At 37.1% G+C, this 26,681-nt stretch overlaps 1 protein-coding gene across 1 annotated transcript in view; it reads left to right on the top strand.

Annotated features, from left to right (window-relative positions):
- LOC140243723 (integrin beta-1-like) overlaps positions 1–26,681 on the top strand; it is an 85,936-nt gene that overhangs the window by 29,667 nt on the left and 29,588 nt on the right. The window contains exons 5-10 of the mRNA XM_072323388.1: positions 609–696; positions 7,590–7,721; positions 11,073–11,169; positions 14,337–14,421; positions 24,103–24,189; positions 25,724–25,807. Coding sequence (XP_072179489.1) covers positions 609–696; positions 7,590–7,721; positions 11,073–11,169; positions 14,337–14,421; positions 24,103–24,189; positions 25,724–25,807 — 573 coding nt within the window. The remainder of the gene's footprint in view (positions 1–608; positions 697–7,589; positions 7,722–11,072; positions 11,170–14,336; positions 14,422–24,102; positions 24,190–25,723; positions 25,808–26,681) is intronic.

Here is a 26,681-nt window from a genome sequence, read left to right as displayed (position 1 = left end):
TTGCATTATGCATGTATCACATGTACATTTGTATCTAAGGCAGTTGCAACTAATGTCTGTTTTTTTTTTTTTTTTTGTAAACTCATGTGAACGGGCAAATCAAATATGTTTTTAGTTTTTTTCCCCATTTCATGACACTTCTTCTATCATGTTTGTTTGATTTTCCTGTGATTATCAACTTGAACATTGTTCAGCCAGTCAAGACCAATCAATAAAATGCCTGCTTCCTCAAGTGTTAACTGACAGACCATTTTGAACTTGAACTTGAACTAGGAAGCATGATTGAGCTAATCAACTTTATCAAGTTTACTCATGGGTTGATTTTGATTGTTTTTAAGCAACAAAATTCAGTAATGATCTCTGCTTTGATCTTATCATCAGTTTTAGCAGAAAGGCTCTGTCTTCTTTTATCCAGTGTTCTGCAGCATATCCTGAATAGTGACAGCACATAGATTGATAGACACTCGAGGTATTGCATTTTCTTTGATTATTACCAAAAGTGTACAATGAACCTATCATGGGCTGAAAGGTAAAAGGTTGTTTGTTCAATGGAGTTTCTCTCAGTTAAATGACATATAATATACATCTCTTCCATTGATGGTGTGTAGGATGCCCCATTGAGCAACGCGGGAGGAACAGCCCAGGGAGATGCTGTGCAGGTCAAGCCCCAGCAGATCAGCTTGAAACTCAGACCAGGTGGGTGCAGCAGATGTAATATCACACCCAAGTGGGCGTGTGATATTTCACATTCAGTTTGTATCTTATAGAAATGGCGAACAAGCATGTCCCTGCAAATGATGTACATTGTACAGTGTATTTAAATTCCAAACTCCAACCTCAGCTATCTGGTTATAATTTTCGTGGATATCTCTCTCTGTCTCTCTCATCTAGACATAGACTGGTACACAACTGCATGTTGCATTTTCAGAACAAGACTACGATACTCAAACTACTTAAAGTAATAAATTCTCTTGCAAAGGCTAGACAACAAGAAAGTTGAGACATATACACAAATAACAATCATGGTGATACAATGTATGTTTATACCGACCAAAAGTCTTTGGTGGAAGGAAAAGAGTGCTGCTTGTCTGATGGTGTGATTAGGGAGGCTGTAGATAAGAGACCTTTCAAGTATGAATATTTTACCTTGTATGCAAGTAAGAATGCAAAGATATCCATTTGATATTTACTTCTTCTTTTTTTACTATTATTTAATTTTATTTCAGCATGAGTTCAATTGAGACTCTTGCAGAAATGCATTTAAGTCATTGTAGTAATAGTCAATATTGTAAATTAACTATCACTTGTGTTTGCCCCAACATGACTTTACATGTTTGAGCATCTATCTTCCTTAAATGAAACCAAAACCCAAAGAACAATGTGGATTGAGTGAAAGCAGCAACATTAGTAGAACACATCAGTGAAAGTTTGAGGAAAATCAGACTTAATCGATGCAATTTAATCATTATCATTATTTTTTTTTCTTTATACAAATGTGGGATAGTATGGCAGTTTTGTCAAAGTCAAAGTCAAAGCGTGCTAAAATGTACATCAAGTGCAGTCAGCAATTGTTAGTACAACATATGCAATGCACTCTATTATAAGATGAGAATTAGGTCAAGAATATGTTTGCTTGTGTCTGCATATGTGCCATAAGGTATTGTATTGAATATTATGTTCCTATTTCGTGGTAGAGAAAAGCAGCCTAAAGTTATCATTGTTGAAATAAGTTCTTGAGGTGATATCAGTAAATAACTGTTTCTCATTAATACTAAATGCCTTTTTTCTTGCTCACAAGAGATATAGTAGTATTTGAAAATACCATACTAAGAAAAAAGAACAGAAAAAAAAAACGCCTTTTGTGCATTTTGAAAGGTTTCCCGAGATTTTAACATCATTCTGTATAATACTATTTTAAGGTTAAGTAGGCCTCTCATATACATGTAGATGTGAAACTATGAAGGAAATCTAAAGAAAACACCACCTTGGTGCATTGTATGTTTTGTGAGTTCCAAATGTGTTTAAGAGAGGAAATATGTCTACATAAATGTTGCAATTCACTTCCTTCCTGGCAGACCCTCGCCAAGGGTCTTATAAGCACTAAAGAAGGAAAAAAAGGAGGGGAGATTATTTTCTCTAGTCCCCTCTGAACATGACGTTGTCAAATCTGGAGCTGGGCTTTTTAGCCCCGGCTGATTCCTCCTCCCCACATGCTCAGAACTGACAGACTCGTAGGCCTATGGGGTTCTCCAAGCTGCGATAAAAATTAATATTTCCTGGCGTTCAGGGGTTTATAAATATCTAGCCTGCCCGCCTGCTAATAATCGCCGCCAGGAGTCAAAGGAAGCAGGGGCTGCCTTTTTTCACTCGGAGCAGGGGGAAGCTACAGGTGCTTAGGTCTCCGCCCCTTCTCGGGACTTAGCATCCCATTTTTGACGTAAACCAAACAAGAGTGCACAAACGTGTGTGTCTGAGAGTGATTGCCTGTGGGGAGCAATGATGAAGTGAATTTTATAGCTATTTCTGCAGTTTGTTTACTGCAGTTGATTATATACAGGCGAGTTTGACGTGGAGAACACTGCAAGTGGTTAGCATCTAGACACTGTGAGGGTCAACCCATGTCATTTGAGGTTTACAGCATATCCACCATGTTGGTTCAGTGGGTATAGGAAGCGGTCATTGCAGGCTCTGAAGTTCCTGAAATCTGAGCCTTGGTAGATAATGATGTGGAAGCTCACTTTGTCTGAGTCCGGACATTCAAGTCCAAAATCACAACAGTACTTGCAGTCAAATCCATGGTTCGAATCTCAATGGAATTCCATTTTCTCTGCTCATTTTTCCACTAATAAGTTATGTTCTGTCCATGGATTAGAACAAGTGTGAAATAGGCATACCCTCGTGCAATGTACTGACTTTTGTGCCCATGTATAATCATGTTGTTTCATTCCCTTCTAAGGTCCTTATACTGAAATTAACTGAAATGAAATAGTGACTGTGTATAGTGTCCTAAATGCTTGATGATATCTGTATATTTTTCGTGTTGAAGGGGAGATGTACAGCAACATTTACATTCATGAGCTGCATGTGAAGTGTAGGGCCTAGATAAATACTTGATATCATATAGAAATAATGTTAGACAGTTTGCATGCAAAGTTCCTGAATCTTCTGTTTTCATATAAATTACCAGGAAAATGAAACTAAAAGTACAAGGAAGACCCGAGAGTAACTTCACACATTCAAGTGGTTAGAAGCGAGTTGACTCTTGGTGAATGATACAGGTACACACGATAAAGTAGAGTCTACCTGGGAAAATCTGGCAGAGACTGTTTGTTTGTGTTTCTTGATTTAGCATTATGACACTGTACATGATAAACCTTGGACTGGAATCCTCAAGGCTCAAGTGATAAAAAAAGCATGCAGATATAGCAGTTGAGAGAAGTCATGTTCTGCCTTATCCTCATGTACACAAATTAAATCACATACCCCCAACACGAGAAGGTACAAATTTGTCGTTTCCCAACTCTGATAGCTTTTGTTATTTCACTATGATCTTTGGACAGAGGGTCAAAGGTACTTTGTGAATGCAAGTAGCAAGGGGAAACTTGTGATGACTGAAATTCTTGAGTCTATACACCGACCTATTTTCTCAAGCAATTCCTTGAACTGCTTTACACAGTGCACCCATGGAATATTATGTGCTTTGTTCTCGTACATTGCAGGCCTGTTTGGTATACGTGGCATGCAAAGTGTCACTTACATAATACTCTGTTCATTGTTAATTGTGCAATCAATACATGAGGCTATGATTACTTCACAGGTAGTGCCCATTCAGGCCTTGTTTTTGTTCCAGCTCAATATCCGTGAATATTACTTCATGTCTACTCTTTTAATGCCTCCTTTTTCATTTATTTCATTGGCATCTAGGTGTGTAAGGTACTTATCTTTGTTATCTTATATGCTTGTGTGTGTGTGTATGTGTGTGTGTGTTTGTGTTTTAAAGGGGAAGAGAGAAAGAAAGCAATATATTGCAGTCAAATACCGGTGCACATGTAAGGGATGGTATGCCCATTAGTTTTGGTTGAGGTGGAAGATTGAGATTTTAACTTTTTGTGAGGTTATTAGAAACCACTTATGAAATATTAAAGAGCACACAATTCTATGAAGAGGAATTCAAAGTTTGTTTGATGAAAAGAGATTTTGAAATGGCTGAGATATGAAAAAAACAACAAAGCAAACAAAGTGGTCCTAATAAAGGTGGGTTCCACCTTCTATTAGGACCTCTTTGCTTTCGGATATCTCGGCCATTTCAAAATCAATTTTCACCAAATAAACTTAGAATGGTATGTTCTTTATTATCGCATAAGTAATTTCTAATTATCTTACCAAAAAAAAGTTGGAAACCTGAAGCCCCGGATATCTCAACCAAAAATATAAATGTGCTTGAATTGCTTAGTAGCCAGATCAGATTTCCTTACAGTCACCTCAGGTGACTTCTTCACATATGATGTAGGTTTCTACCTCATTAAATGTACAGTTCATAAAGAGATACATTTGTGTGCTATTTAATCATGTGCTAGCATATCAGTTGCGTACGTAACAATACATGACTCTTTTGTAGGCACTTTCACTGGTAGGTCATTAATTGCAGAGCATGAGTAATTGTGGAAGACATAACCTGTTACACACTGCCTTACTTTATTATGATGATGATCCAGTTTGAGGTGGTAGTGTGAGCAGTGACATTGGTAATGATGACAATGAAGCTCCAAAGAGATAGTCATGATAACAGTATTGGAAGGATAGTACAAATATGTGATGATAACAATTAATGATCGTGAAATTGATGATAGTGACAATAGTATAGGGGGTTATGGGAATGATAATGAAGATGATGATGGTAACACTAGTTATGACAATTGTAGTCTTATAATTATCTTCTACATTCTGCAAACTGCATTTGTTTTGTCACTTCAAAGCAGTCAAACCCAAATGCATTAGACTTAAATCATGGTACACGTACAAGTAGTGTAGTTTGTGCATCTGTAACAACCATGCAGCTGGGGGTTGCAAATTTTTACTGAGTGCACACAGAAGGCATGAAGAAAGTGCTTCATGAATTTAAACGTTGTACAATGTACATGTATTAGGGTGCTGTATATGCACACACACATTACATATATGGGAGAGGAAAATGTGGGGGAGGTGGGGAGACATAGCTGCCAAGTAGTATAATTTTATGATGTTTACTTTTTTTTCTGTCTGGGATTTGATTTTAGGATGCTTGGTACGTATACGTGTAAATATTTCTTTTTTTTCTTCAAATTATGGTTTTTGTTTATAGAAAAGTAGGAGATATGTTTGTTTGTTTTTCATGTGCATAAGAGTGGCTTTGGGCATTTAGTGTTGTTTTTGTTTGTTTTTTGTCTGCTTAGGTTTGCAGCCAGAGAAAGAGAGAGAGAGCTGAGGTGTGTCTGAATGTTGTTGTCATTGTTAAACTGGTTTGATACATCAGATATGTTTGCTCGCTATAGTACATGTACAATGTAGCTCCTTGGCCAGAGGGCCATGCATGGAGGTCACTGGTCTTTAAAACATGGGGGAGGTAACTGCTCCAACTTGGCCTAGCTAGTCAGGGATTGATGACAGACGGCTGAGAGTCGGACAGGTCATGCAGTTTATTGGGTCAATTTGCTGACATGGCATATATTGCACATTTTTTCCACTAACCCATTGATCTTTTCAGCACAATTCAATTGATGCTGACATGCAGAATTATAAGGAAATTGTGACTGACTTGGGGGTGGGGAGGGGAAGGGGGCTTATCATTTTTAAAATGAAAACAGCACTGTTTTTCTCAGTCATTAATTTCAAGTCACCATGCCAGATTTTCTGTTCTTTATCATAGTATACTCTTGGTAAATGTGTTCTTTGAAAGAACAGTTTGCAGTGACATGCTACATACTGTGTAACTTGGTTCTTCTGTTATGAATTCATACTTATGTGTGTATGTGCATGTGTGTGTTGTGTGTTTTGGTAAGCATGATACCATGTATACTATCTGACGGCAAAAATTAACCCCATTTGGTGTACATATGCATGGGGATGGGGGTGCAGGAAATGAAGACAAATATGAAATAATGTTATTCATCTTCCAAATACAAGAAAACAAACAGTTGGAAAAGAAAACACACAAAAAGAGAACGGGCATACAGGCCTTGTGCACAAATTAGGTTCAGTGTCCAAAACACGTTTTGCCTCCTTGCAACAAGAGGCAGTCAGGCAAACTGGGTTTGCGGCCACTGTATCAAATTTCCCTGGTGTATTAGACTTCCTGCTTTAATTCTTGCTAAAAGTCTTTAAAAAAAATAATGAAAGTTTCCTTTAAAAAATGGAACACAAAGGACTTCAGAGAATAAAATCTAGTTCGAGGCTGCTGATTGTGAAGGAAAATTAGAACTATAATTTGATGAATGTAATTGTGATATTGGTGTTGTCATCTCACAACTTTTCCTAGGTTGGTTTGCACTGCAAGTCATTTTGGAAATCATATGTTTTGTCAACAATGCCATTCTCACTGCAATCAAAATAACGCATTTAATATCACATCTTGATCCTGATCGCGACCGAAATGTTAAAATTTTTACAGCGAAAAAAGAAATAACACATGTTTTTGTGAGATCTGGGATGTGATCCAAATCGCACAAATTGGTGTGATTTTTTTCCCAAAGAAAAGATGCAGAGGTGTGCTGTGAGAGAGGTGACAACAAGAGATCTAAGAGATTTTATATCCCACAATGCACTGCTCATGTCGCTCATTACTTTTTTTTACCATGTTATTGTGCACTGTGGTATATTGGATAGGCCTTAAAGATGTAGACCAGTAAGCATACCGTTCATAACATGCATGGTACAGCCGTTCGCAAATAATCACAACCCAGAAAGTTTCGTTTTCTCTTTACAGTGAGAACGTTGACTCATAAAAGATGCAACCCCGATCGCAACCCAAATTTCCCAATTTTTGCAATGAATTCTGCACCTAAAACTCCTCTCTCCCAAGAAGTCATCGTTGCAAGGTTATCTGAAGATTATGATTCTGTGATGCTAAGGATACAGCATATTATCTCTTATTCTGACTTGTATCTTTGCTGTGGTGAACACATATGCCACGACTTTTATATTATTCTATTATGCAAGGACATAATATTAAAACAGCATTCAACGAAACTAATATCTGGATCAAGGAACAATTTGATTCCTCATTCAATGTCAATATGGCAGTTATAAAAAACTGGTGTCCAATGGAGGCTATAATGCGTGGATACTAGTTGTCATTGACAAATCACGTTTCTTGGAATTTTACACGGCAATCAGCTGCAGGCTGCTCGAGGCTATATTTGATGAGAGGAAAAAAGCATGGCAGGAAATGATGTCATTTTGCACATGAATACCCACGCCATGGCTTGAAGTCTGATTTCTCCTTACACTTCTCAAACATGTATATGTAATGTCTCCATGTCAAATGTCTGGAGGTACTGATTTTTTTTCTTCCCCATTAAATAAAAAAAGTGTAAAAATTCTCTGTCTCACAGGAAAGCCGACAGAAGTCACGCTTCAAGTTCGGCAGGCCGAGGATTACCCCGTGGATCTTTACTACGTCATGGATCTTTCAAAGTCTATGGAAGATGATCTGACTAAACTCATGGATTTGGGTGACATTCTCGGTATGTATCTGATGGAAGATGAAAGGAAATGGAAAAGGATACAGACGTTCTCTTTTTTTTTCTAGTCGTTGTGGCTTCTAGACTCGAGGTTGACATGTTCATTTCTGTTGTCCCTATTACTTCTTCTTTTTCTTCTTTTTTTCTTCCCCTCTTCTTTTTGTTCTTCTTCCTGTTATTGTGTCTTTTTTCTCTCATCTCCCATCACCAGTATGTAAAATGTCTTGGCTAAAAGGATGAGACTCTCCACCCAAAATGCCCCCCCCCCCCCCCCCCCCCGCACACATAATAGTACACAGAGCGCAATAAAAAAGGGAATAGTCGTGAACAACAGCTTGAGAATGCTAATGTCACTATAAACATTACTAGGAACATAACCATTGATCTTGAGGCAAGGCTAACTATCTAATGCCCCCACCTTAACTCCCACTTCATTGTTTCTTTTTTATCCTTTTTTTTTTGGGGGGGGGGGGGGGTTATGTCCATATAATTTCAATTGTGATGTGGATAACACATGCTATTGTCTATCAGAGGAGACTTCTGTATATTGCAGGTAGGTGACTCAGAGAGCTCTGGATGCTGTAGGGTGTACATTACTGCAGTATATTAAATGCTTTTAGCAGTTTGTTGCATCAGAGTCTCAACTCTAAATGTTCAAAAAGCTGGAGAAAACCTGTTTTTGTTTTATTTTAAATCATCATATCTGCTTCAAGTTATCATGTTGTTACACAGACATTTTATTACTCATCATGAGATAGAAAAGTTTGATTAATCAGAGATTAATAAGAGAAGTCTTCATTCTGCGTTACTCTTCGGTATTCTGTGGAGAATGTCAGGCATGAATTGCAGTTGTTATATCTGCTTGGCATCATTTACTTAAGTACATTGTAGCAGTTTGGACTGTAAATTTTGTCAATTCATTGTCAATAAGGAACAATATCCAACTGCATTGTGGAATCACTCTTACTCTAGTCCCACTCATACACATACATGAGAGCTCACATGCCCCTGGGTAATAGTAAAGAATTTTACTTTTGTGAGCCCTGGCCCATGTGTCACTCCATTATATTTTATACTGTATACCCTTGTATGTATGTATGTATGTATGTTACATTACATTGTACTGTATAATTGTACGGCCAAATGAATAAATGAATAAATAAGTAAATGAATGAATGAATGAATAAATAGATAAATTAATAATAATAATAATAATAAGAAGAAGAATAAGAATAAGAATAAGAATAAGAATAAGAATAAGAATATTAACAGTGATAATAATAATAATAATAATAATAATGTATACTGTCTGTCTTTAGCTGTTGGATTTGGGAACATTGCAATGATTTCACAGGAATTCACCTAAGTGTTGAGTGAGTGTTTGATCAAACTGCAATTACAGACTTCCTCAGAGCTGTGTATGAGTGAACATACTCCGAAGTTACATTCTGTGCATGAGCAGATAAAGGTTACCTGAGAAAAAACAACATAGTCAGAGATGGAGTTCAATGATGCAGTGTTATAGACAGTGCCCGAACAGTTTCTTTACATTGCAGTGATAGAACATTGTTAAACATTCAAGGGAGCTTGTTTGCATAAATGCAAGTATGATTATGTACACTGGCATTATCCAGAATTTGCAAGTGTTTTATTTTGATGGTTTAAAATTCGGGGTCATCTGAACCATCGCTTTACTGAGAACTGGTCTGTTTAGGACAGAAGAAAAAACAGATTTTATAGATAACTTCATTTCACTATGTAATTCATTATTTCGCTTGTTGTGGTGATTCTGCCATTAGTGCACAGAGGTGTCGAATAGATACCCAGTCAGTCCCAAGCTATGATTCATGTAGACCATGGTGATAATACCAGTCAGTTTGCCCTTTGCAGCCTGTTACCTCCATGAGATTTTGTCAATGCCAGCCACTGAATATCATATTATCTCCTCTCCTTCCTGGTGTGTTTGAAGCTAGGAAGGTACAGTATACCAGTAGACAGCATGTACCCTGATCCACTGTGATTGATAAATTGACAGTTTCGCTGGAATAGTAGAGTAGGACTGGCTAAGGGATTACTACTCGATGGGTATTACTTTCACTCCTTTGAACACTATGGCTGTGGATCGCCTTTTTTTTTGGGGGGGGGGGAAGAGTACCTTTGTATATGTTCTTCGAAATTGATATGATATCCAATTTTATTCTATCTTGTGCAATGAATGAAAGGGTGATTTTTTTTTTTTTTTTTTAATTGTTGTTCTTCAATGTCTTGGTAATAAATGGGGAAGTCTGAGTTGGAATATACAATTTGTATATGCCTACAGGCACATGTAATATGCATACATCGTTATAGGTTACAGGGCTGGTTTAGTCTTGGTTGAGATGGGGTTTTGGATTTTAACTTTTTACAAGATAATTAGAAACCACTTATATGAAATATAAAAGAGCATACAATTCTAAGAGAAATTCAAAGTTTATTTGACGAAAATCATTTTTGAAATGGTGGAGGTATCCACAAAGTAAAACAAAGTGGTCCTAACAAATGTTGGGACCCACCTGATATTAGGACCAAGCTTTGTTTTATGATACCTCAACCATTTAAAAACTGATTGTCATCAAATAGATTTTTGATTCCTCTAAGAATTGTATGCTCTGTTATATAAGTGGTATCTAATTATCTTGCAAAAAATTAAAACCTGAATCCCAGTCTCAACCAAAACTATACCATCTCTTTAAGGTAAAGGTAGATAAACGTACAATACATATGATAATAGTATACATGTGCATTATATACATACACTATGTATGTATCCATTTTATTGTCTCTTCCTGTGCACAAACACCATAGAATGATGGTTGGATTTCATACAATGTGTTTATTGCAGCTGTTACTGTGCAGACTTGTGTAATGCTATATCGTGGTGTGTATATCATGTACATCATCATTACTTTGCATTCTATTGCGGAAGGGAGTTAATAAATGATGTTAACTATGTGTATACATATGTCCAAATAAGTGTGTGCTGAACATATATGAAGATGAGGGATTGCATGCAAACATGCTCTTATAAAATGTGGCCATAAAGCCAGAGACTTTACAGTGTCCTGTGACGAAGTTCTAAACGCCCACGCACGAGTAAAAGTGATGGGCTGCGGTGCTGTTATTTGATGGATGATCAGAGTGATCTCCAGACATGGAAACTCTCATGGGGCTTACCCTTTGTCTTTCAACTCCAACCTGAGACAAATGGGTTGTAATTGCACCTTTGGAACATCTTCTTCCTGTATTTTGATGTTGTTGTTTTCATTTCTTTCTTCTTCTTCTTTTTTCCCCCCTCTATTTTGTTGTTGTTGTCAGCAAGTGAAATGAAGAACATCACCAGTGACTTCAGGCTTGGGTTTGGATCATTTGTCGACAAGACTGTGATGCCATATGTTAGCACAGTGCCAGAAAAGTAAGATATTGTAGATTGGCCATATTTGTATACATGTTGATATGCATTTTCGTCTGTGTGTGTATGTTTGCATTGGTATGCATAGTCAAACCTTCCTCAATGGCAACTTACCTGTTGCGACCAGCAACCAAAGATTTGGTTTCCACAGGATGACTGCAGTGTGTGCAAAATGACCACTATATTCAATGGTGGTCAATATCATTCTATGGCTTATGTCATTGCAGATAACTACTGCATCAAAAATACAAAGTTACCTCATGTCCACCTATCTTTATTCCATAACAACCGCATTATGATTTTCCATGGACGGCAATTGTAGACGGATTATATACAAACCTCCTACCCTTCTTCGTTCTTCAGGATCTCTCTTTTCATCTAATCCTTTTACAATCTGATACTGGAGTATTTGCAGTCTGACTAAAATGTACTACAATCTGAGAGCAATATTTACTTTTGATCGTTTCATGCGATACAGAAAAAGTTTATTTCTGTATTCTTCATCAAATCATAATGGGACTAAAATACACAATTCAAGAAATCAGACAGTGAAGTGATGGGTAGCAGTGCAGCATGCTCACAAAAGCTCACCCAGTTTCTGCCCCCAAAAAAAATTATCTTAAAATTTCTTGTGAAGAATATAATTAACATGATTTCATTTACAAGAATATCCCCAAAGATTGTGATGGCAAAGATGTAAAAGTGTCTCAGTAAGTGATTGCCTGTGTGATTTGAATCCTGTATGTATCCTTTTGTTTCAGCTTGACAAGAGTTAAGATTTTATCACTGAGACATGATATTTAATTGCATCATTGGTTTTATTTGCAACATAGGGATGTCATTATATTTAAAAAGTTTACAGAACAGCCTGTATGTCTGTTCCAAACACGACTTAGAGTCCACAAATGCATAGTCAATTTCACTAAGCCATAGAAAGCTGAGTGAAGCTTATTGTTTTTCTAAGAGTAGAGTTTGAAGCTGCGAGAAGCCTCCAGTTGTGTATAAGGCTTTATTAAGTATCAAATGTTTTGCCTTCCTGTTATATAAACCATGGATATTGATATGGTTGAATGTGGGACATCTGCCAAACCGGCAATAAGTGCTTTGAAACATATGGGAGCTTGTCTTCCATACCTGTAGATCACTTCCCTTCTCAAACAAGCATTGGTTCGCAGTCTCTAAAGATGTAAACTACAGTTTGTTTTTTTTAAATCAAAATAACTTGAAGATGGGCAAGTCATGGTTTTGCAGTATCTGTGAGAAAGGGGTTGACCTATTTCTGCTCGTTTTTAAAGTTAATTTATGTTGTCTCTCTCCTTTTTATCACCTTCCATTTAAATCTTTCTTTCTTGAAAGTGTCTGACAAGGATAGCTTCCCATATTTCTTATCTTTCCTTCCAAATGTGTGTCCTCAAATGGGAGGTTAAACCAATATGTGGCTCTGTGACGAGCAATGAGGAAATCGACGCAAATGTTAAGTGTGGGTATCCGGTCTAGGGATTGGGGGGGGGGGGGGTGGAGAAAGCTTCGAGTGAATACTGCATCTGAAATAGTTGAGACAGAAGATTTAGAGAAAATCTTTCTAAAGAAAAATAAAATGTACAGATGGAAGAGTAATGTAGGAATTAGTCAAGAAGAGACTGAAAAGAGTGACAAGAGGCTGAGTGTTGGAAAGAAGGAAGAGAGAGTGTTTAAAGAAACAGGAGAAAATTTTAAAGGTATTGTTTACCATTTGCAGATGAAACAAAAATCCAGCTCTAGTGCTTCAAAATAGTTTTATAATGCGAGTTAGGGATAGAAACAACCAATGTAAAAATGTTAGTGAGAATTATCAATGTTAGGTATGTAAAATATAATAGTAGTACACAAAATGTGAGCAATAGAATTAATAATATTGTTTCTAGAGTAAGCCATCTACAGTTATGGGTTATGGAGGGAAGTAGCCATATATCCTTATATTTCAGGCTTTATTGCAACATTTTCATATGGTTTGTAGGTTGTTTTGTGATAGAACTGACCTCCACATATGCATCAAGTGTGATAACTCAAACTTTTTTAGAATCACTGCTCCCAATTTTAAACAGTACCTTTAACTTGTTAAATACGAGTCCCGAGTATACTTGGGTAATTGTCTATGGAAAATGCATGTTGTTGCAAATCAGCCCATCAATGGGTTAAGGGCTGTATTCTGACAATTTGTTTGGCTTAAAATGTTCACCCTGTGATATAATGAGTGCGTTCAAATTTTATGCTGACCCCTTGTTTACCTCAAGTGACTAGCAATAGTCAGCAAGTGGTATTCATCTATGGAGTCCCTGGGGAATTTTGCTGCAGAGAGTAATATTTTGACACCATTTAATCGGCTTCTCTGTTTTTACTTCATATTTCATATTGGAAAAAGATTGGAAGAAAGTGGTTTAAATTTGTTACTTTTGCTAAAAATAAAAAAGCAGATGACAGAGGTATATATGGCAAAGGCAAACAATTATGTACACTGTGTCAATGACAGAGAGCTCAAATAAAATGTGTGTGTGGTTTTTTTTTTTTTTATGAAACAATGAACAGCACAAATTATGAAGTGGTGATAGGAATACTTGCTTTGGATTACTTGTAGCACTTTTTCTTGTTCATGTAGACAGACAAGTTTCGTTGTTGTTGTTGTTATGTATCAGTAATTATTGAGTATAATGCTGCACTTGTGATGTAAACACCCATTATTGATGAAGACATTGGTGTGTAATATCTCTCTGCTTTATTATCAGCTCTGGAATTATGACATGAGTCTGTTTTGTAGTTGTCTATGCCTTCTGTCTCTTGCTTATTCCACGTATGACAGTTTAGGTATTGTTTGTTACATTGTTTATTGACATCATTAAAAGAATGTATATTGGACAACAAGATATGCCACTAAACGACACAAGAAGTGGTTTCTGGAACCCAGCCCATTTTGCCATATAATAAGACATCTTATTAAGAACTGTAGGTCCAGTTCACTCAGCATCATTATTCAATGGTGTACCTCATCTCAGCATAAAACTACATTTTAGGGTCATGCCGGTAATGTGATACATGATCCATATATTGTAGAGTCATGTGGTAGCTTTTATTGGATCTTTCAACAAAAAGAAATCAATTTTGTTCAGACAGTCATCCGTTCTTCTTTATTGCAGACTGGTGGCCCCTTGCACAGGCTGTGAAGCTCCGTATGGATTTAAGAATGTCCTGCCCCTCAATGGAAACACGGACCTGTTTTCGGTAAGAAAGATTTTGTGACCTTTTTCATCCGAAATCTCATCCTTTTGACATGATTACAGGGGCTGATTCTTTCTGAATCCTCTCCATATTATAGAGCTATGATAGAAACACAGAAAAAAAAGCATTTTGGACAACATTGTACAAAATCGCCATTTTGGCTGCTTCATCACTGTTGATATACTGTAAAACACGATATATTCACGGCTTGAAAATTTCGCAAATTGGAGCCGACGGCCTTTCTTGCGGCACAAAATTTTCGCGAAATGCCACTGGCATCCAATGCATATTGTGTAGACAAGAACTTTTGCGTGCAATTTAATTTCACGAATGTTGGCGCTTGCGAGATTTGCGAAATTAAAATGCATGCGAACATTCCTCATTTTACAGTATAAGAAATATAATGACGCGCACACGTACACACACATACACATGCACATACATGCACATACATGCACTCAAAAGCATTTACCAAAATGTTTTAGACATTTGCCACTCAGTACATGTTACAAAATGCTTATTGGAGAGAGAAAAGTGCTTGAACTTTTCCCCATACCCTTCTTGTCAGATATGCTGTCCCTCTTGCGTGTCATCATAACATTTTACTGGCATAAATGATGGCAGAAATAGATATCATAAGTGTTGTCACATGGCATGAGACACGTGTAATAAGTGATATATGAAGTTCGCAATTTCTCATATGAAGTATGTGTGTGTGTGTGTGTGTGTAATAAAGGTGCAGCTATGTACTGAAATGTAAACTCAGTCAATGTCAATGCCCTATGCTTCATGCAGTTCTTGCGAGTGCTACTGTACATGTAATGCTTCCATTTTTGTGTACAGTCAATACCATAGTATGCATGATATTACCCTCACTTCAGTGTTTCTTTTTGGAGTGATTTTTACATAATATGTTTAATTTCTTGAAGAAGAACCACTTTGACAGAGGTCATCGAGGGCAGGCTGAAGTAAGAGGAAGTTGGTAAAAGTGGCTGAAATTAATGTTTATTGTGTAGAAGTGGTCAGGAAATTATGGGGCAGAAATAGCATGTATTCCTGCCAAAGTGAGACTTCACGATAATTTGTGAATTATTCAGTGGTGGTGCTTGTGTAAAGAGGTTGTTTACTGGGTAAGTAAGGTCAGCCTGGGAAGGGGGGGGGGAGGGGTAGTTGAAAGTTGTATGCTACATGTAGTGCCAATAAGGGCTTTAATAGGAGAACACAATTCACCCACTGCTCCATCAGGAAAGTGATTGGCAGTACTGAAAAACCAGAAACATTTGTGGCATGAAGCTTTCACAAATTTGAGCTGACATCCTTTTTCGCGGCATGAAACTTCCGCAGATCGCCAGTAGCATTCAATACTTTTTGTAGACAAACGCTTTCACGTGCATTTCACTTTCGCAAAAATATTATTCATCCGAAAAATTGTGGTTTGACAGTATTAAATGGTCTACTTAGATACTGGTTAGTGATTGGTCACATGCAGTCATGTGACTTTAACAATGAGGATCAAAATTTGTTGTGATGCCATCTCAGGTATTATAACTCCAGAATTTGACTCGCTATCCCCTGTAGGCCATGGGGTGAGCTGGTTTTTTCGCTTGTTTCGTTCCGACAACTGCGGCACTAAAATGTCTCCACAGCTACGTGTAAACAAATAACCAAAAAGGCTACAGGAAAAAGTTCGACACAAACCCTCCTGTAGTATTTTGGTAATTTACGGGGAAACAGTGAACTTTTTTGTCACTGAGGAGCTGAATATGTACACTTTGCCGTGTACGATATTCATTCGCGAACGATCATGTGATGTATGTTATCCAATCCGAATCGAGAATTTTTGTTTACGAGTCAAAATGGCCGCCCCCTGTGAGCCTGTCAACGCGTCTACGTCGTCTGCTCTGCCGAAACTTTTAAGATGCGTGTAATATTATGCATGTAACATCGATGAAGTTTGGAAATTTCACGGCTATGACAAACCTAAGATAGACGAAACCTATTTTGTGTGCCAAAGAGTGGATCAAATTGAGTGGGGGAGACCGTGGAATCGCAGACCAGAACGAAGTGACTCAGCTGCTCAGGGGGACTGACTGCAACCTACATAGGATAATTTACAGGTTAGTTTACGTGCATACAGTCGTAGCAGTCGACACTGCAGTGCAGTCTCTAGCTTATGCGTAATGTTAATGACCATGCATGATGACTACGGTAGTACAAGTACAACGTTAGCTATGTTATGAACGTTGCTTATGTATGTTATAATGGACGCTATTAAATTCAGTAGCTTAGCCGTTTGATAGCGTGTCTGTTACATTTTAGATAAATTATCTTGAATTTCACCTTGGCATGGCATAGCGCCGTTATAATGTAGCCTAGTAGTAGATGAACTGATACATGTTGTTCTATGTACAGCCCAGGTTAGGTTGATGTAGCTGATCGGTGATATTGTTTTGTAAAAATCTTGACACACAGGACTGGATTGAAAAAGGTCTAAAGTGCATGTAAATTTATATTTTCATAATCATGGCCATGGAGTATTAATATTAAAAATCCATCCTGTCTCTCTCACCCCGAAATCGGCGAATCCCCCCTCAAAACACACATTAAGCATCTCATTAAATTAACTTATCAATATTTGATATAAATAGGTCTAAAAAACCAACAATGACAACAACATAATTTCAACAATTAAACTCCCTAAAACATATGATTACCATTATGTTGAGCCAAATTATAAAGCAGTGGGTGGTGGTGATAGTGAAAGGCCAAGGATTACTAGTATTAATGATGATAAGGCAGTTGTATTCATAATTATGATAATTGATATTGCATGTGATCAGGTGCTGAAAGCTGTTGATGTAATTTAAAATCAGTAATTGCACTGCAAGTACAAGTTGAAGTAGTTGATGATGACAATGATCATGAAGTGTTAATGATTACCTGGCATAGCACTATAGGGCCTATTGGTAATTACAAGATTCAAATATTGGTAGTCAATAGTCTACCGTACATTTAATGATATATTGAGTGTAACGTTCAACCCCTCCCCCTAGCGTTTAGCCTTTTTTCCCCCCTAACAAAATCCAATGGCTAATCATTGCTGTTCATTTCTCCATTGTATTAAATAGGATTCCATGAAACGTGCTACAAGAGGTTTATAGATAGCAAACGCCTGAATCTCGCTAGGAAACGAAAGCTGAAGGAGGAGCCTGGTCTGTCAGCAGGAGCATCTGTTTCCTCCCCTAAGACGCTCACATCAAGATCAATATTTTCTTCTGGAAGCTCTTCAGGTTCAGCTGTGTTGCCTGTAAAATGCATCATTTGCAACAGAGTCAACCTGCTCATTACTTGCCAAGGGAAATAGGTCAATATGATTGATATTGAAGAATGAACACATTGTCATGTTACTATAAGTTGTCCTTGATAAAATGGAGCAATATATATCCACCACTGAAATATTCACACACATACACAAAGAACTTCAGTGCAAAGTTCAGAAACAACAGAATGTACTGTATATGCACAAATGCTTTGGTCAATGTGATTAATGTTCAAGAATTGACATCTTACCAAAGTTGTGCATGATAAAATGTCTTTGTAATACAGATTGCTTCCTGTATTTTGAATGCCAATGTTTATGCAACATGTTTTGACTCCTTGCCTCAGTATGTGATTGTTCACCCTTTAGCAAACATTTCTGCCCACTATTATGATTTGATTAGGGTTGAATTATTCTAAGAACAAAGATGTTTTCCTAAGTGTGGTTTTTTTCATAAAACTGAATGACTACGATTAAAATTTGTTTCTCCCACTCTGGGGGGAAAAGATATGTAACTATTATTAATACTGAAACAGAATGTTCATGTAGAAAGGTCAGTACAATGTAGGTGTGAGTACAAAATCAGTTTGCTAAAACTAATACCAGCCAAATGAAAATTGTGCATAAGTTGAGTCAGGTTTGCACAGATCCTCTGATATTGGAAGTTAATTGCAATATTATCATAATTTTTAATGCCAAACCTGTTTTATTCTCTCCAAGATTTTCAGGTACACATTGCCTCCAATACAGAATCCAACAGTTTTCACTCATGAATGGGTAAACTATAATATTGCCTTTATTTTATATATTGGCATTCTTCAAAACCTTTACACCCTTTCAAGGATATTTGGACCATGGAATGTTCCAGGAAATTTATTAAAACTAGAAAATTTGACTGATTATCATTTTGAGCTATCTTACATGAAAGGAGGTAGTGTCCCACCAACCTAATGATAGCAATGAAAACTTCAGGAAATTTTATGAAGATTAAATTTTCTAAAGTACTGTAATATTTCATGAACAACGTGATTGCTATGTGATCTGAATATATTAAAGCTTCTTAAGAAGAAGAAGAAGAAGAAAATAAAGACATGTTTACTGATAAACAATATGATCTGTTTAATAGTAATGTCTCATGTGTGTAAATGAGTTAGTATGTGTGCATGTGAGTGTATATAATATGTCAGCGTTTTTATGCACCTGTGTATGTGTAATGCACTGATCAATACATGTATTATATCATTGTGTGTGTTCATGTTTATGATAATCTTTTTTTATGATGCTGATGTGATAAATGGCCAAGGCATGTAGAATAATATTGTAATACACTTGGGTATCTTCATAACTATGTGTGTGTGTATGTGTGTGTGCATGTGAGGGTGTGTGTGTGTGTGTGTGTGTGTGTGTACAATAAGATTCTCCCACATGCACGCGGACACACACACAAACAAATGCTCTTAATTTTTTTTTTTTGCCTTGAATGATTAGTCATTTGATTAATAACATGTCTTTGAACAGAATACATATGTATAAGGCATTTGCCTTGACCTCTGACGGTCAGTCAGTGCTCTCTCTCTCATTCTCTCGAACCACCTTGTTCTTGTCCTCCTTTGCATAGCCAGCATCAGGAAAAGCTGAAACATGAGATATAATGCAACTATTAAACCAAAACTTCATTTTTTTTTTCTTGGTATATGGCTAAAAGCAGTGCTTTACAAATGACATGTGTATATGTATTTCAGCTTAGAAACACTATGGGAACTATACTGCGGCGAGCAGCCCCATACGCATAACTGCGGCCAGCAGCCCCATACGCATAGCGTCATGGGGCTGTGAACTGTAGCATACAGGATCATGACGGATATTGTATTGCGGACAAATATCAACTTAAAATCGGGAAAAAATTTCAATTTGAAGACTTATTAATAAATTTGAAGTATTGATAACAAAGTTCGTGCAAGGTTTGCTTCTGCAAATAGTTCCTTTCTGTTCAAATTGATGACTAAATGTGACTCGGTCGAGAGGAAACTGGGAGAGCTACACTGAATTGACGGCCAGCGCATGCGCACACAGACATCATATCCAGTCAATGGATTCGAAATTTGTGCGCAGTGATGTGTGCGCCTGCGCTGACCGTCAATTCAGCGTAGCTCTCCCAGATTCCTCTCGACCTAGTCATATTAAGTCATCAATTCGAACAGAAAATGACTATTTGTAGAACCAAACCTTGCACGTACCCTGTTGTCAATACTTCAACCTTACTTGTAAGTCTTCAAATTGAAAATTTTTTGCTCGATTTAAGGTTGACGTGTGTCCGCGATACTACCCTGTCATGATCCTAAATGCTACAATCCGCAGCCCCATTACGATATGTGTATTGGGCTGCTGGTCGTAGTTTATAAAATATGGATTTTCGCAAAAACTGCAGGATATTTCGAGGAGAACTTTTTACTGTATATTTAGGATGTACAAAACATCACATTTCCGCATTCAGAAAGTAGTGCCAGTGTTGCTGGAACGAAACCCATTTTCTAAGCCTCTTTTTCAGCTTCACCCCATGGCCTACTGGTGAGAATGAAGTGATTTATGTGATATTTATGTGGACCATATAATATAAAAAAATATTGCTAAGTGTCAACTGTTGTAATAAAAAACCTGACAGTCCCGAAGGCACACAGCACTGAGGGAAAATATTGCCCCAAGGGGAAAAGATCATTCCTGCGGGGATGTCAATTGTTACAAAGCATATTACACAGGTCTTAAAAGGCAATATCAAGCAAAACAATTGAGCCTATATCAAACAGCAAATCAGGTCATTCATATTGCTTGTTGTATGAGATACTAGCAAAATTTAATTCAGTTAGATATCTAGAAATTCCTGTCATCCAACAAAATGGTTTCAATCTGCTGTGATTATTTGATTTCAAAAGTCTTTGATGGTTCTTGATTGTTTGGATCCCATAGACCAGCATTATAGAAATAGAATCACACAGTCTTTGCTATGAGAGTACCATACATGCTGGAGAGTACTGAACATAGATAAAAACATGGGATTTGCACATGATATCTATAGATCTTTGTTCCATTGAAAAATATTTCCACAATTTTACTGCTCAAGTGTATTTCAAGATGTAAATAAATATAAAAAACAACAACAACAACTTTGGCTTCCTACCAGAAATCAAATGTCGTCTTCTTCTTCTTCTTCTTCTTCTTTTACTTATATGATGCTATTTAAAGCAAACATGAAAGGTAGAATATTTTATCTGGTAATATTCCAAAACAATAGTCATCCTTCAGCTTTCAGCTTTCACTTTCATGTATGCAACACCAAGTGAAAACCCCTTTGTTTATCTTGTGCATGAACAGAGCTACAGTATGTAATGTGATGGATAACAGTGTAGCATTCTTGTGTTAACTAGCTCTTTGGTTCATTTCTTCTACAAAAGTACTTTTGAAGGATAGATCTGATTTTACTTGTTGGCTTCAGGCGCCCAAAAGATAGTGGTTGTAAACACCACATCCTTTAATCAACAGATGTCTTCTCGTGAAAGTGTATGAACGTGCTAATCCATTGTCATCACTTTTTTCCCCATAAATCTGTGAGGGCACACTTGCAAAAGATTAGTACAGAATAAATTTCAATTACAAAGTGGTATGTGTAAAGTGATAATATGGTATGAACAAAGTTATCTGTTTATGTGAATGTAAGCCCTAGTGTTCGCTGATGTGATTTTGTACATGACATACATTGTATATTATATGTGATGTAGTTGTTTTTGTTTTGTTTTTTTGATAGATGATATCAAACTTAAATCTCTATGAGATATCCATGAAGGAAACAAAGCACTACTTTTTGAAAATTTTCCTTGTCTAACACCAAGGCATTGCCATTTGTAATATCAGTCATCCACTTATTGAAAGCTTTGAAGTTGTGGTTTATTACCATGTATAGAGGAGTTTAGTTAAATGTAAAACATAATTTCCATATGCCTGCAGAAACTATTAAATTTTGCTCTTGAATGGACACATATGCAGAAGAAACGTATGAACAACACTGTTACAACACAATTTCAGTTGGGTAACGACAAAAATGTGAAATATTAGTCCAAAAAGTACGCCAACAGTATTGCAATCCCTGAGCATATCCAATCGTGGTTGCTAAGTAGTGTTTTGTCATAGATTTCAAATCAGCACATAGCAGCTACTTGGTAGTATCCATCAGTCCGTTATCAATTGCGCAATTGCGCAATATTGGTTTTATTCGCAAGTATTTGACTCGCTCTGCCACGGAAAAACTTGTTCATGCACTTATTTCTTCATGCCTTGATTTTGGTAATGGTTTGTTTTTCAATCTACCAAACTCGCAAATTGCCCAATTACAAAAGCTACAAAATGCCGCTGCACGTATTGTTTCTTTGTCAAGTAAACGCAGTCATATCACACCTATCCTGAAGAGTCTTCATTGGTTGCCTGTACAGGAGCGTATTCGGTTTAAGATACTTCTTTTGGTTTATCATGTTATGGAGGGAACAGCTCCTGATTACAATGTTTGTTTGTTTCGTCAATACCAACCTTCACGAACTCTTCGATCCTCAACTTCAGGTCTCTTACATATTCCGTTTTCTAGGAAATCTTGGGGGAAACGTGCTTTCGCTCACGCTGGACCAACACTGTGGAATTCACTTCCTCGTGAGCTGAAAGACTCAAGCTCTATAACATCTTTCAGGAGTAATTTAAAATCTTATCTGTTTAGCAGTGCATTTTGAAGACCAGTGTCTTTTGAAGACAGACTTTCATGTCTTTTTTTTTTTCTGCTTCTTCATCTTCTTCTATTACTGTGATGTACTTGTATTTTCAATCTGTTTGCTTTGATGTACCTATTGTAAAGCGCCTTGAGCATTTAATCAAAGTGGAGAACGGCGCTATAGAAATTGTATGTATTATTATTATTATTATCAGTCTTCCTGTGTGAGAGTGAATTGCATGCAACTTGTGAAATACAAAATTGTGTACTGCCATTGCTTGAGCATGATAGATAATCATGTAGCAATCTACCTACCTATTACTGAACAGGGAGGGCACTTCAGGAATTACGATTTTGTTTTACAGTCAAAATTTTTTTACACTTCAACATTCTTATGTTCAACATTCTTATACTGCAGAAGAACTCTCATTATCCTGGCAAATTGTATCAGCCAGACAACTTTCTTGGTAGACCCCTAGTTGATGTATTGCAAGGAAATTCCAAATGGTAAAAGATGAATTTTGAGCCCTGCTGAGGATGATGATTTTACCTGTAACAATATGGTGAATACTTTCCCTGCTTTGTTTAATACCCATGAGATAACCTCATTGAGGAAAACCAGGGCAAAATGCAAATATCCTGGTATGACTTGAAGCTCTCGTACATAACGTGAATGATGGGGGCACACAGTGCATACACATACACTCAGCAGCTAACAAACTGAACTTTAGAATAGTCTAGTTGCCATTTGTCAGTAGATAACAATGTTGGGAGAAGAATTGGGTCAGGGTTCCATTCACATGGTTTTATTTAGGTTTTCACCCATGGTATAAATGGTACTTGAAGATTCTATATTTCATGTGAATACAAAAACTGAACAGGTGTTACTGGTAGTCACAGTGGAGAGGTCATGCAAAGTGCATTTGTTGCCTTAGCCAGAGCAGTACCAAATTTTGATGTCAGTGGAAGAATTAATTTGTTTGGCAATGATGGTAGCGTCCATGTATGTACAGTAGCAGTGATGATGATAAGCAAGAGGGCATTGACAAGAATGTCAGGGCCACTTCCGTTATAAAATATGAAATTTACCTTGTATGTGTCCATCACCAGATGTGTATTTATGGCTGTTTTGATGGAGCAATAATGCCTGAGCTTCAAATGCTTCAACTTTCCCAACAAGTGCATTCATCCCTGTGTGCACTACATATGTGTGTGTGTGTGTGTGTGTGTGTGTGTGTGTGTGTGTGTGTATGTATGTATGAGTGTGTGTGTATATATGTTGGTTTTGTTTTGGTAGATTGTATGAACTTAAAAAAAAAATTATTACCAGCTTTGAATCTGTGAATAATTACTCATTCAGCCAAGTACTCCTGAATAGATATTAAGTGTGTATTCTTTTGTCATTCTTAACATTCTCAAACATTCTCAACATTCTCAGTCATTTGACTGATAACTTTGTTGTTTCAGAGGTTGAATGTTACCTGTGGCCCAATTGCACTCAACCAGGAATCTTTGCACTTTAGACAGGTGTCCTTTAAAAACTCTCTCTTGATATCTGAAGTGCCCTGTACAGTTTCTCTATTACTATCTGTTCTTGATTTGTTGTGTGTCTTTCCAGCAAACTGTGATGCAACAGAGACCATCAGGAAACCTGGATGCCCCAGAAGGGGGCATGGATGCCCTCATGCAGATCACCGTGTGTCAGGTAAGAATGGCACCTCAAATACCCCCTTTCAGGTCATGGATGCAAAAGAGGCGAGTACAAAGTCATCAAAACCTGATTATGCGAACATGATTTGATCAAAATCGTACACAATCTTCAAACAGTAACATTGTGAACATCTTTGCTGGGTACATGAAGGTGATTCACAACTTGTGTGGCTGTGTGGGGTCAAAAGGTCACTGAATATCCTTCACTCCTACTGCGCACCATGTGTGTAGTCATATATATGTATGTGAGGAACCCTCACCCACCCACACACATCACAGGCTCCTCAGATCGCAAGTGCCAGCTACCTTTACGCGGGTATCCCAGCGAATATTATGTCATTGTAGAATGAGCGGTCTCAAAAGTAATGTAGACTTCTCAAGATTATATGAACAAGATTATTTTGGTCTTTATCCGCATCCAACTAACACTGATAATCTAAACAAAGAATTCTCAAAAAGGCATTAGCTGCACTAGACCTCGTTTGTCTTCCACTGTCTGCCACTCCCACATAGATGTCATGGACTCAGAATGGCTAATGGTAGATCATACATCATAATATTATATATGCCAATTCAGTGTTCAGGAAAAGAATAATTACTTTTGTCATTGGGTGTGCATTTGGACTCTAGTAATCATGATTTTTTTTTTCTTTCTTTTTTTCTTTTACAACCCACAACCTTCAAATCATTCAATATACTGCAGCTTATTGAGCTGTACTCACTGAAATTGCTTTGCACACATTGTAGATACTCTCCACAGTCTCTGTGACTTTTATGGTTTATTAATGTGTAACCTTCACTCACAGTTTTGCTTTCATCTCGTCCATGGCAAATCATTAGAGCTCTCCCATCAAACCATAAAGACTGTCAAGAGTGCAGATCCTCACTATATTCAAGATGGATTTGATAAATGCAATATTATAAAAACATCTCTATTTTTGTGGAATTAAAGTTTTGCACTGAGCTGCTCAAAGATATATTTGCAATTTCCTAAATTCACACTGTGCAATTGCTTACTCATATGTTTCCTTCCAATTCATTAGAAAAAAAGGCAGAATTTGATTTGACATTTCACTGCATGAATAGTGATGTACTGCCTCATTGTCATGTTTTTAGACACACACTTAACAAGTGGTGTTTTGAGAGGAAAGAGACTTGCTAAAATCTTGTACAGTGTCCGTCAAATTTTGCAAGTATCGTTGGCTACAAATTTGCTCATAATAACACACTTGTACACACTTGTACACACTTGTACACACGAACACATGTGCTAGTGCTGTACTAAAACATTGATGAAACACACAATTCTACCTGTTCAAAATATGCATTATAAAAAAAAATCATGGGAATATTTGTGCTGATTTTAGAAGTAGTGGTAGCCAAAAGTAGCACAAAACTTGTGAAAATTAATGTACCGCAAATATTTCCGCATGTACGGTATGACCAAGCAAACAGATTGGAGCTTTTGTCAAAATCAGTTCTAAAATGCAAAGGTGTTGATGTGCTGTCTTTACATCTGTCTCTGGTAGAATGACATTGGTTGGAGAGCCAATGCTAGACATCTGGTGATCTACACGACTGACTCCTCATTCCACTACGCTGGTGATGGAAAGGTAAGTGGTCCGAGTGATCGGATCAGAGTTTCAATACTTTGACAGTACAGAATGCCAGGAAAGCTGAAAAATAAAGTGTTTCGTGGAGAGACTCCATGGGCAGTTTGGTTTGTACCAATGAGAGACATGCTGTCTTTAATAGCCCATCATGTCTATACAGTCATATATTCTGTTGTTTGATGCTGCATCTTTTATTCTAGTCATTTGTTATTGATAGCTAAGTATTTCATAATGTAGAATGAAAATTTGTCTGTTATTTGAGCCCTGCTTTCTTCACATTCCATTGTTTATTTCCATTGCAGACTTATCATATCAAAAGCCTCTAAATCACTACATTTATAACAGATCCTTAAATTGTTAACACATTTTTTGAAGATTAGAGATAATGTTTCTGTCTTGACTAGCTATTTTTTTCTGATTTTACACAGATTTCAATGAATTTAACCAGTTCTATCTATAGTTCTGCGATATCTGATATGCAGTAAACTTCAGGAGTTGCCAATTTACTGAGGACAGGGTGATACAAAATTCAAAACGATCCCTTGACTTGATGGATAAAAGTGATATATTGGTATTCAACAATGCAGTCTGCTTTTTGGCTGTGTAGTGATGGAAATTTGACCAAACTTGAAATGAGTGTAGCAAAAAAACTTGAAATGATTCTATATGTTGGACCACATGCATCCAACAAATACTATGTAGTGCACCAATGAAGCTCCATTGAGAATATGTGCACTGAAAGTGTGCTGATTCTTCTTTTCTTTGTATCTTTCTTTTGTTTTGACCATCTTGCAATATGTGACCTTCTTGTCAATTTGATCTGACTTTGGCACAAGATCAACACACTGCCTGGTCAGCAGGAATCATCAATGTC

This window comes from Diadema setosum, chromosome 20 (genome assembly GCF_964275005.1).
Source record: "Diadema setosum chromosome 20, eeDiaSeto1, whole genome shotgun sequence".
In the NCBI taxonomy this organism is placed as follows: domain Eukaryota; kingdom Metazoa; phylum Echinodermata; class Echinoidea; order Diadematoida; family Diadematidae; genus Diadema; species Diadema setosum.
This window is presented reverse-complemented; position numbering and strand designations above follow the sequence as displayed.